The 13,258-nt window shown below is 41.3% G+C and overlaps 1 protein-coding gene across 3 annotated transcripts in view; it reads right to left on the bottom strand.

Annotated features, from left to right (window-relative positions):
- Nucleotides 1-13,258, bottom strand: part of MYLK (myosin light chain kinase) — a 55,683-nt gene that overhangs the window by 29,105 nt on the left and 13,320 nt on the right. For 2 of the 3 annotated variants that reach the window (XM_061557182.1, XM_061557181.1), the window contains exon 3: nt 6,970-7,144. In XM_061557182.1, the coding sequence (XP_061413166.1) occupies nt 6,970-7,144 (175 nt within the window). Of the gene's footprint in view, nt 1-6,969; nt 7,145-11,217; nt 11,338-13,258 lie in introns of those variants that run through there. The other variant, XM_061557183.1, reaches the window with a different exon arrangement.

Below are 13,258 nucleotides of genomic sequence, written 5' to 3'. Positions count from 1 at the left end.
GTTGTGATATGATTAAAGAATCAATTTTCTCTTGCCTGGATGTTATTGTCTCAATAGTATTGCTTCTAATTTGTATCCATCAGTTGTATAATTGTATTCGCTACATGACCCCTAATTGTAACATGAGCATATCATTTGCATTTCAGTTTCGTCCATCATCAATCGATTATCACGCGCATGATCGATGCGTGTGCCAAAAGTATAAGAATCAAATACAATCATTAATTCATGCACCGTTTTATATTTAATATATGTCATGTAAAAGTGTTTTTTTTACTGCTACGTTATGTTACTTTCATCATTCGCTGCTAGGTGAAGACATCCATCCATGTTGATGTAACAGCTGCCAAGTCCAGTGCCAACAACTTCACTCTCACGCATAACCAAATTGCCTTAGTTTGTCATCCCATAACACGAAGTCTTCATGACTGGGCCCTCCCAACCCATGCATGTGCTGCAGTGGTGAGATGTTAACTCCCTCGCCTGATATGCAGGAGATCGTGGGTTCGATTCTGACCCTGATGCCTCTGTATATTTGGAATTAGAATTTTCTCACCATGGTCGTGTGATATTTTCTCTGGGTCCTCCGGTTTTTCCCTACATATTTAGAAACATGCGTTTAGAGTATTTGGCTGCTATAAATCCCAACACAATAAGCCAGTTTGTTGAGCGATGCTTTGTGGCTGTGTCTCTTTTAAATAAGCCCTATAAAACTCAGTGGGCCTTATCTGGTGAAATAAAAAAAAACTTTTAGTTTTATGCGACTTAGTCAGGCAACTCTAAAGACACTGCTGTTACCGCACATGGGCCCAGCTAACTCTAAAGACACTGCTGTTACCGCACATGGACCCAGCTAGGCGTAATTACCACGGGCGCTGTGTGAGACACAGAGCGAACGGGCACTGCCTCCTTGTGCTCGACCGAACAAATGCAGGTTCAGCTGCTGACATTTGATTTCACTGAAACCGCTACACCCTGGCGTGCCTTGAAAGTGCCTTGCGTCGCACTCGCACTCGCCGTCAAGACACGAGCACCCTCTCCTGGACACGGGGGAAATTAAACTTTCCCAAGTCTTCACTATCGTTATCAGTCATGATCAACCCACTGATGAATAAAGGCCCTACCCCAAGCCATTGCCATCGCTCACGATGCCGCGATGTGAATTATGCCCCTAGCGCCTGCTCACGAGCTAGTTTCCAAGTCTTAGCCTTACATTGGTAAAGAAAAATTGCACATTAATCATCGAAGATTATCAAGAACATATTTTGCTCTGCATTGCACAGGGTCACATGAGGGTTTAACATGGGGGCTTTTTTTGGTTAGGGTTGAATCAAGGACTAAAGGACGCTGCGAAATGTCTCCATAATGCACAAATATTCCGGCAAGTCAAACATATCAGGAAAAGGGGTTTAGTTCGCATAAACTTCTCGACAAATAGCACACTATACACCTTCCGTCATGTTAGGGTTTGTTCTTATGTGAAGTGGCATGCTACGTATATTTCATGTGAGACGTGAGTAATTAAGCCATGTCACTTGCAGCAAGAGAAACCACATGCAACCTCAAGTATCTTCTCAGCCAGCATTGCATTGTAGGCGTATCTCTCCAATGAGAATCAAACACAACATGAAGCTTTCTTTACATGGCCCCGCGTTGAATCTCAAAGCTGGATGATATTGGCACCGCTTTTCGTTTGATGTTCTCTCGAAGAGGAGGCAAGCATGCAGGCGTCCGCCGAGAGAGGGTTAGATGAGGTATGCAGCAAAGGCAAAGCGAGGACACGTCATACACGCACATGCCTGAGATTCCCACCAAAAGTGAAATGTGCATCTCGTTTGTTCCACAGTCATATCATACGGCATAGTTATGGAGTGCGCCATACGACATACTGTATGAGCAATTGATGCAAAGTGCATAAAAAAACTGTGAATTTTGTTTTCTCAAATCTGCACTAAATGCTCTACCGAGATCTTTGTTTTGTTGAAGTGAACAGGGTTTTAACGTGCATTTTTATTTATTACACAGATGCTAAGCACGGCCCAAAGGCCAAAGACATCAAGTGGCCAGTGTGGCACATTAGGAATGGACCACTCTTTTAATTATTTTCTCGTGCAGCAGCAAGGGATTAAAGTGTAACTTTGTGAAAGTCCTTATGTGCCGTGCAGCACCTCAATGCATGTGTGTACACCAGCATGCGATAACGGAGTTGGGCCTGTAGGCGGCTGGAAGGGTTATTGATTAACCGGACGTGTACACCCGTCACATGGTTAATGGCGACTCGGTTGAAGATTGCTGTGTGTGACACACGTGCTGTTGCATTTTACAGATTATCCACAATAATTGTGTTTGCCCTCGATTTGGAGCACCTGCCCACGTCCTTCATTTCGAGTGTGCAACACCAGCAATAAACAGCACTGCCAAAGAGTTAACGTGTTTTTAGAATTGAGGAAGGTGATAAGAGCTTGGGAAAACAGACGATAGTAGGAGGGAATTCGAGGTAAGAAGCAGAAAGAGAAGTGTTTTGACCTGTCTTGGAGATTGCCAATGTCAAGTTGTTATGATCTCACGCAAACCCTGATTGTGGCTCGTGCTACAATCCCTCTTTCGTGCCAGAACCCTTCCGCATTATTTCTTTATTTAAAATGTAACGTCCTTTAGGCCGAGGCACCTCAGAGCCCTTTACACGCAATTCGTGACTTACATCACATTTCAGCTCAAATTTCAAAACCCCCCTCACCCCAGTGGGAGCTGTCCCTGTATGGCACAAGATGACTCAGCACCTGGCCTGTATATGGGAATTATTTTTCATATTTGGGCCATGACACCGGTGAACAATGGTCTACTAATTTTGAATGCAGTTAGGGGATCTTTAACGTCTACATTTAAGAGGACAGCACGTGTGTTTATGGTGAATACTCCCACAATAATACCAGGGCAGCCTGCTGGGTCTCAACTGCGGGCCTCTGCAACAAGCTGCGACCTAGCTGAGCTACCTTTGCAACAATGTATCATTTAAAAAGGCCGGCATCGAGTCTCAGGTCAAATATAAACAAAGATTTGCTGCTGTATGATAGTATACAAAGCAGTTGTGTTATGTATTGCTTTTATTGGCCAAATAATATTAATTGGTATGTGTTGCAGAAACATTTTATGCCACTCAGTAACGATCCTATAAACCTCTCAGTGTGATAAAAGACACTACTATATTGTTTGGCTTGGAAGGCTTCCAAGTGCACTTGATGAAGTGCATTAACGTCAAAATACCGGAGATTGAACGGTCTGCTATTCATTTTCCCTTTTATGTGTTCCCCACAATACATCTTATTCTAACCTTACCATGTTGCCATCTTAAAAATAACCATATGGCTGCAGGTTGCAGTTAATCAGTGGGTAATTAGGCACAGCAGGGAGCCATGGAGGGAGGCATTTGCAAAGCAAAAAAAAATACTTATAAAACAGTAAGGAAACACATGAGCACGAAAAAAATGCCAGAATTATTTTTTTCGTAAGCAAAAGGCCATCTGCTTTTGTCAAGAACAAAGGACAATTCGTGCATTTTATTAGGTACCCCAAAGTCCACATGAGATAATGAAAATAAAACTGGGACCTATACATTCATATAAAGATGTTTTATTCTGATGAAATGAAACACAATTCTTCAAAGCAATAGTGGGGGCGATTATTATTTTGCTTCAGACCAAAATGTACTTTGAAATGAGCACCCTTCAAAAGCCTCATGTTACGGATTGTCCCCTTTGAGGAGAGTCCGAGAGAGACTTGAAAACTTACGACGATGAAAAAAATTGTGATGTATTAGGTTCATTGTGTGGCCATCTCTAGAGAAGTGATACAATGAAAGTGGAAAAACTCTTGTGATGAAGTTACCATGGGATATCTGAAAGAAAATGCATTTGGGTTATCAAGCTTTGCAGGATAACCCTTATTGAAAAGATTTACACACCAAACATCAGTTGCCGATGAAATCCTCATCGTTTTCGTCACTTATTTTACATTGCCGTACGTTAAGATGGCATTTACAACTCCAAGTCAGATGTGCTGGCAACACGCTCATGCGTTGGTGGCAATACTTGCGGGTCAAGAGCCATACCAAACAGAACAGTTAGTTTTATAGAAATACAGGTAGTGTTATAAAGAATTAATGACCTCCACAGTACCATCAAGTGCATTTATTATATAATCATGTAGTACTTTAGTACAGCTAATTCGACTATATTTATTTTAAAAAACTGTTGTTCTCTATCTCCAAATAAATACGAAATCTATTCCAGTCTATCATCCTACTTAGCTTTTCAGACACATTAACCAGCAGCAAATGTTTAAGTAAGCAAATCCTGGTTTGGCTTCACTCTTCCAGGGTCATCAGCAGAATCAGAGGTGCTAAACAAATATCACTCATTCACCAAATGCCATCAGCCAGGGCTCTGTCTCTACATACGTTTCTCAATTCCAGTCCTCCCGTCGCCCTGCGGTCGCCCTTGTTGGAATTGCCAGTATTTTCAATGTACATGGTCACTGCACACTGCATGCACCTGATAACTGGCAGTCACAGAAAGCTGTAACGTGGGGGGGGGGGAGGTCACGAGGTCTGGAGGTAAGTTAACAAACGCCGATATTTAATATTGGCCATCGGTAAGCAAGCAGTATTTTTTTTAGTACAACGGACTCTGATCTGATGATGAGACCCAGAAGGGTAAAACCAGTCCTCAGTTTGCGTGCTTAAACAAATGTTGCTCATTAATATGAGTCTGAAAGATCGGCGTGCCAATAAACTGCAATGCCATTCATATTTTTGTGGTGATACAGAGGGACAGTTTTTAATTGTTATACTATATTATCTTATGTTTGATTACATTAAATTTGAGCAATATCTGAACCAGCCTGGGGCTTCCCCTTTGTCAACCCACACTGACCAGCAGGGTAAAGCATGGTCAAACAATTCTGGTGAACTAACACACACTGTGGAGAGGCCTTTATCCATCAACTATAAGTATACACCAATCATTTAGGTTGAGAATGATTATTTTCAACCACCATTTAAGTCAATTATGTGCACTTCGTTGCAGGCCAAGGTTTTTTTTTTTCTGTGATCGCTCTACCTTCTAAACTTCTGAACATTCTGGATAAGACGGAGTCGATGTCTTGGACTTTAGTCTAATTTAATAGTTGTTTTCACTGATGGCCAACACAGTTGACCAACTTCAGACATCGTGTGAGTAAAACACTGTAATAACATACTTTAAGTAAGTTAGTATTAGCATTCCCAGCTGAAAAATGATCTATCAATTTCAGTGCGGGGGGCGGGGGAACGGGGAAATGTCATAAACGACTTCATATCTGGACCATAATTAGTTTAACACTAACTCAAAAAACGTCTATTATGGACCATAATCATTAACTATGCGAAGCTTGTCTACACTGGGCACATTTTTTTGACAGGTTACAAACACTTCAGCTAATTATGTTTGTCTTGATCAAAGGAATTCCACTTAGTGAGCTGTAATAATGCTACCACTTGACCAATGCTCTGGTGGTACTTTCTTTTCACCCTTTCCAAAGCTATTATGGAGAAAAAAAAATAACTTTGGCTCTATTAGATTATTTTGAGCCTATTTAGCCTCAGGACACATACAGGTTTGTGTGTCACTATCATCAACAACTGAAGTCTACAGATTTGCCTAGTTTAATAGCAACACTGATTGTGCCATTTTCATATTCTCAATATACACTGACAGGCAACTTGACTCCTGCAGGACTCAACTTCTTGGTTCTTTCGGTAAAGTCACGTAGAAGGGAAATAATAAAATTATAAAATAAAACATAATAAAATAATTATCACGACGTTTCGGCCACAACGCAAGCAGCTGCGATGCCACAACACTGTTGACTGCACCGATCAGAAGCTGAGCCATACCTGCCATTCGTCGATGAGCTGAACAATATCCAACAATCATGGCTGAGATCCAGAAAGCCATCTTGTAAATGTGCACAGGCTCCGCGTGATGTGAATTTGAGCACCAAAAGGGCACGGACCATTTTGTGGGCTTCAAGGAACATGCCCAACAAACACGTGATCAATAACCCCACCACCAAACTGCATGGCTCCAATCTTTTATGGAAACAATGGGCAACATTTAACCAGATTCGCACAAACTATGGAAGATCTGGACACCAAATGCACAATTCTGCACTGCCACAAGTATAAATGTGAAGAAGGTGTATCTATAATTTATTGGTTCTTTTCGGATAAGTCACGTCTAAAAATAAAATAATAAATTAAAATAACATAAAAATAAAATAATAAATTAAAATAACAAGTAATATGTTATTTTAATTTATTATTTTATTTTTAGACGTGACTTAACCGAAAAGAACCAAAGAATAATTCCTGCAGTCACGAAAGCTCCTAAATTAAGATTGTATCTATAATTTGCCAACTCTCAAACACAACAATTGAATGGCTAAATCACTTATAACTGAACCTCTAGTTGCTCTACATAATCCATACAAAAGAAGAGTGGCTTATAAAAAATAGAATAGCTAACAATTTGGGCAATATCTCTTCCACTGTATCTGTGCTTGTACAGCATTACTAAGATGGTCCATTAGATCTATTAATATTTCATATATGCAGAATATAAAAGTTAAGTCATTATGTACAAAATCATATCCACATGCAATTGTTGGTTTATACAAATAAACACCTTGATAGTGAAAAAGCCTTTTTAACTGCAGCCTTGCTTCTTTTGTCGAACTGGAGAATTTTCAAAGCTGCATTCATGTTCTGTTCTTAGAACAGCAATATGAGCATCACAGTGACTGCACGATCTTTGCGGTTACAAAGGGGTAATATTGCACCGGGTTTACTGCCATGACCTTTTTTAACGATTGTTAGGCTGCCAAAGCCATGATTTGTTGCAGATCCCTGGCCTGTTGATTCTTTTCCCTTACCTTGCCGTCAAACCGCGCCGTGGCGCCCAGCGGAGCCCGCGCATTTCGTGGAGCGACGGCAAAGGCAGGCGGCTCCATGGGGGGCCTTGCCACAGACGGGAGCTCCAGAGTGAGCGTCGCTTTTGACACCCGCGATGGTGAGGACTTTGCGCTGATTTGGTTGTCGGCCATCATCCTGTGCGCAATACAGAAGGCGACAGACAGGATATTGGTAGGTGAAGGGAAAAGATAAAGGCGCAGCCCTGCAATCGCTCCTTAATTCTGATGTTGGCGCAAGGGGCTCCAATAAAGGGAGCTTTATAGAGTCCCTCTCGTTCGTAGATAGGCAGACAATACGTTTCCTTCATATATCTGTCTCTCCACGTAAAAATGTTTACGAAGTTCTTACACAACCCATCAAAACGTACGACAGATAAAATCTCACAAGTCAGATGAATTTCTTAAAATTATTTTTATAATCCTATTGCACCCTGGGAAAAAAATATTGACTCAGTAATGGAACTATCTGTTGGATGAGTTTTGACCAGCTTTGAAGAATATAATAAACTGCATGCCATATTTTGTGCTTGGAAAAAAAAGTTGCTAAACTTCGCTCGGGCTAAAGGAAATGTCTTACATTACCCAACGCTGGCTCTGTTTTTACAGCTGATGCTTACCACCGAGCTTCCTCTGGAGCAGGACACTGCGGCTTGCATGTGTGCGCGCACTCCAATGAATAATCACTGCCGAGTAATGCCGCCACGATGAGTGGCGCTTCACGAAATGAGAGTGAACGTGAACGAGTGTGGGAGGTTGGAGAATAATGCCACGGTTACGTAGCATGCGATAGCCCAGCGACTGGAGCACGAGATAACAGGGGCCGTGACAACACGTGAATGCTTTGGGTCAAGCCACGTTAAATATCTGCACAAAATCAAGCACATCATAATTATGCTTCTGAAACCAAACTAAAAAACATTTTTTTAAAGACGGCAAAACGTTTAAAATGATGGTATCAAATCAAAACATCCGCTATGGTCAACGATTGTATAATCATTTCTTAAAACGATACTCAGCAGAGGAATAGAACAATCGCCATGGCTTTGTAACATAGAATAAGATAAGGAATTGAGTGATGGAACAGTGATTAGCGCACTGCACTTTGAACCCGGCATCCTGAATTTGCTCCTCGACCGTGGGTGAGTGATATGTGAGCCGGTCCTGTGGTCCCCTGCTTCTGCACTAACCAGCATGGTGAAATATGGTCAGATAACCTCATGACTGGCATGTCATGGGGAGGTATGTATACAGCAGTGGATTGACAAAGGGCTATATTGATTTAAATTATCTTCAATTTGCTAATAATCTGTATATCAGGGTCCAATCAAGGCAATCGTGATGTCTCTTTAGGCCACATGTCACCACTTATGGAGGAGGCTTTGTTTGAGTACAATGGCAAGTAGTGGATCATCTTGGTGGTATTTGCAGCTTTGTACTGTGCTCACATGCTGTTGACATGAACAATTCAAGGACGCTGAGGGGCAGTGGTATGTTTTATGCACGCCGATCACCCATCCAAATCATTTACTAGGCTCAAAATCTGATTATCTTCAACCATCTGACGATATCGGGCAAACAAACAAGCATGGCGATTAAATGTATGTATTTATGCTCGTCGAGGTGTCGCAGGCGTTGTGGGCAGCGAAGCAAAATCCACGTTTGTTTTCTACTCGCCCCCTACCGTCACCAAACCGCACCGACAAGCAGGGTGAAGTATCATCAAATGACCCTCAACGGGCCCGGTGCGGAGTGGCGAGGCTCTCATTCCAACAGTCGATTCACAGACAATACGGCCTGTATGTGTACATGCACGTTGGCAAAGGGTTAAGCATGCACGGATACGCACAGCATGTTCACCATTAACCAGTCTGATAAGAGACATGTAATAGGCTAATGCATTTTAGGAATGCCCCTTCCTCAAGAGTAACACTAAAGACATTTCATTGGAGTGGCTGAAGGTTTGTCCGATTGTCTCTTAACCAAAACGTCAGCCTACTGCAGTTTCTTATAACAAACATGGTCAGGTTTAAATTTTTACACATTCTTTTCATCCATATAATACATCCATTCAATGTATACAGTAATTAATTAATAAAGTACGTTTAATGGCATTTTACGTATAAATGGTTTTATGTAAACCATATTTATTCAAGAACTTTGGAGGTTTAACTTTTACAATGTACGTATATTCTGCACGTTGTATATATATAAAACTGTCTTTCTTTCTCTCTTAGGTTGAGGAAGTACAGATGCTTGAGGTTAAAGGAATGGGCCAGCAAACATTAATGAGACTGTGCATTCTTGCACTGTCTGCGACCCTTTCTGAGGATGCTTCTTTTTTAAAATATATTGCGTGCAATTTACCGGCTTCTAATGTGTATACATCTTGAGACTAAACGCTGGCTTAGCACACAGTGAAATATAAGCCAGAGCAATATAAATTATTAAAGTGGTATGCACGTGAAAAAAAACTAACCAAATTACTCTATATCCTAATCCAAATATTAGGCGCATTGCTTTAGGCTTGCACATTGCCTTCTGCTCATTTTCCTGGCACTCTCCTTTTTTTCTCCCTCTTTCTTGCACCACCCACCCACCCTATCGCATGACTGCCAACATTTCTGCAGGGCTAGGTACTGACTTTCCAGTAGCCAAGCAGCCCAAATGGCTCCCAGAATTCAATTTCGCTTACGCTTTGCCAAAATGGATTAAAAAATACCTCCACACCTGCTTTTGAAAGAAATATGCAAAACAGCTGTTGTTTGAAGTCATAAATCTCGACATTGTCTAAAACCAATGATCATAAATTGATTAGGCCTGGCAATGCCAACAGCGAATGATCGTAAGAATGCTTGTTATTAAGTATCATTCCTACAAACGCCAGATTTTACGAAAGGGGAAATGCCTGTGAGTATTGTTTATTTCACTAAGAGGGAAGACCTCTTCATACAAACCGCTTTGGATTCCACCGGTGATAGAACTGCACATCAGAACAAAAAGTGAAGTCTAAACACGTTATGATAAGAAGTATTACGTTATACGAAATTCCTGACATAGCTGCACACTGATGTTTGAAATATACTGCAGGGAAGAAATAAAGCACAGCTTTTCAGAATGTCTCACACCTGTCGTGACTAAATCTATACGCTGCCAGACTGACAGCCAGCCAGCATACGTCACATTAATGACACTACTCACTTCGGTGTTCATAGGCTGCTTAGTAGCCCCAAAAGGGGGCACGTTTCTACGGGTCAGTTCTACTATATTAACCTTCTGACACAGAGCTTTGTTCTACAAGCAATGAACACAATTTATGATCTTCTCATCAAATTTCACACGAATGAAAATGCATGCTGCTTGCTGTGAAATATGTATGAAAAATATGTGGCCAGACGGCTGCTGTACAATGTAGATTTACTTTGTTAGAGGTTAAAACAGGAAGTATTTTTTACATATTATGTGTAAATGCTAATGTTGATAGAGAAAACGTTCAATGAATGTTTACTGCTTGCAAAATTAGCACCATAGAATATTTTATTCTATGCAGTAGGCTCTGTAATAGTATAACCATATTTCCATGCTGATACTATAAAAAAAAGCATTTTAAGAGCTGGCTCGGGACCCAGTACGGTCTGGCAACAGTTTGAGATGACAGGTATTCTTTGTTTGAGTTCCAAAAGAAAATTAAGTTCGGCTGTATAGAAACATCTTTTGGAAAGTGTGGTTTTCAGGTCCTAATGAATGATGTATGTCATTTATTTTCTTTGGATATGGATGAAGTACAATATCTACAATCGGCATAAGACAATGTTTCAAGTGTTTGTAATAGACTGTTGTAAAAAATAATATACAGTACTGTAGTATCTGGTTTACATTAGTGTCCCGTCTTTTCAAATGCATTTTGCAAAAACCTATACATTTGATCAACAGCAGCTTTAAACATAACTTCCAATGCAAACAAATCACTTAAAAATATATAGAATCGTCAATGAATGCTTAAAATTAAATATGAATAGCAATACAAAACATCATGCAAAATTAAAGCTTGTGTTTATGTACAGAAAAAACACGCATCATTCACTTCAACAAAAGAATATTTAACAAGCCATTGAAATGTAAATCACACCTTTTTTTTCTTCTCCCCACCAAACCTATCAACGCCTCACTGTTGCCCAAAATGTTGGTCCGGTGCAAGTTTGTTTACCGTACCATGGGAAACATGAAGCGCCGTGTCTCGTCGCGAGTACGCAGAAGCACCAGGGTGGCGTGAAGGGAACGGGGGGAAGCACCGTGTGGCGTTTGTCTATCGGCCGTGCGCAGACGTGCAAAACCCCGTGTGGCCGCAAAGCCTCGCAGAAAGCGATGATAAGGGGGGGGGGGGGGACGTGTGAACGCAAAGCCAAACGTCTCCAGGCAGAGTGCAGCGAGGGAGAGGGAGGGGGGGAGGGCCCTCCTCATATGTCGCTGAGCCACTGTTTGCTCCGGCCTCCCTTCCACTTCCCTGCCCCATTGGCTGCTGTAGAAACTTCTCTCTCGGCAGAGTCACAGACAAAACAACCACTTAGACCGAGTCAACAGCTGGCCTGCATATTCTCTCTGTGTGTGTGTGCGATTGCACGTATTGCTTAATTTAGTCTTAAATATTTCCCTGCTCAAGAGGAAATTGCGTACACACTTTCAAATTAAATGGACAGGATCAAAGAGCAATTATTTGCATACAACTGTGGATGAACGAAATCAATTTAAGCCATCACTCTTCCTGGGGCAATAAAATAAATGCCACTTTGTGAGAAGTCGATTGTGGCTGTTGTACGGACAGGCCGGTGATCTCTGCCATAAGATCATGGACTCTCATCCCTGCTTTGGGACTGCCAACATAGTTGAGCAACACCCAACACTGGTCCGAGTACGTTTACACATTTTACATTGTTTTTTGCAGAATGCAGTTAAAAAACTAATAATTCACCATTTAATGTTGACATAACCTTGAAATAAATAATATCCTGCAACCTTCATCATGCATGATCTATCAAGTGCCGGATGATGATCTCCCCAAGTTGTCACTATCCCTCATGGTCCTGCGATGTGTCAAATCCATCTCGCTCCTGCACACAGTCTGGACCGCAATCCTTCATCCCTTCTCGCCATACGTCTTTCCCAACCCCGCTTTTTTTAGTCAGTCATAGGGTATTTACTTTGTGTATTTTCTCTTATACGTGTGTGTAATTCAAAGCATGCACTTCTCGACGACTCTTTGCGCAGGTAATAGAGAGTACAATAATTACAAACAATTATTCCAAAGTCAGTGTTATGCCGTTTTTATATAGAAGAGAGGGATCACTACACAATTGAGGTATTTAAGTTACGTGTAAATATTGAGTCATGAATTCTCTGCGAATTAAGTTCCAACCATTGGTCACGGTTCTCTGATCATGTCCATAGTTATACCTCGTCCAGTAGACTTCCCATGTTTCATACCGTGAAGGGTCGTGAATGCGTCTTCATGTGTAACATCTGGAAAGTTCTTCTTCCTCTCCATAAAATGGTTTTATTCCAAGGATATTGTTTTTTCTGTTGTTATCAGCATAACATTCCTCCACTAATTTTAAGATTGTTATCTCTGTCGTGTGCTATGGTCCCACGTTTCTCCTTAAGGGCTACCATCTGTGAATTTAGGAAATCATGAACCTGTTTTTTTTCTGATAATTTTACAATTCTAATCTTTTATGAGGCATTCCAATCTAGTTTTGTATTTTTCCTCTTCCTAAACATGCCTGACGTGGTTTCAGATCATTTCTTCTCTGTGGGTTGGTGAAGATATCCATCCAACATGCACATCAGACCACTATGGCATAGCAGAACATTGCCACATGTTACAGTGTCGGCAGAGTTTACATCATGAGTGGAGTATGTAGCAGGTTCAAGTAATCGTTGAATAATTGTCCTTGAATCAGTAGCACCAAATGTGAGTGTGGTATAACAACAATGGCAGTCAAAGTGATTGTATACCCAATTGAGCATTGAGGCGGTGCTTATCTCCTATTTACAGCCTTGAGGCAGTGGCGGAAATTCCACATTCCAATGGCAGGAGCGAGTCTTCTGTAGGACGACCACTGTGGACTTCCGTACAATGTAGTAATCATTTTATTGACCCCAGAGGGATGATGGGCTGAGTGATCCCCCAACTAGGATTTGAAATCGCATCCTTCCGAAGCGAGCCACTCTACTGCTGAGCGACCTCGTCAGACAC

The sequence above is a fragment of the Lethenteron reissneri genome, chromosome 23, assembly GCF_015708825.2.
Source record: "Lethenteron reissneri isolate LAM-NWPU_2019-01 chromosome 23, ASM1570882v1, whole genome shotgun sequence".
Taxonomy (NCBI): Eukaryota; Metazoa; Chordata; class Hyperoartia; order Petromyzontiformes; family Petromyzontidae; genus Lethenteron; species Lethenteron reissneri.
Note: the sequence above shows the minus strand (reverse complement) of the source record. Positions and strands in the feature narration are given on the sequence as shown.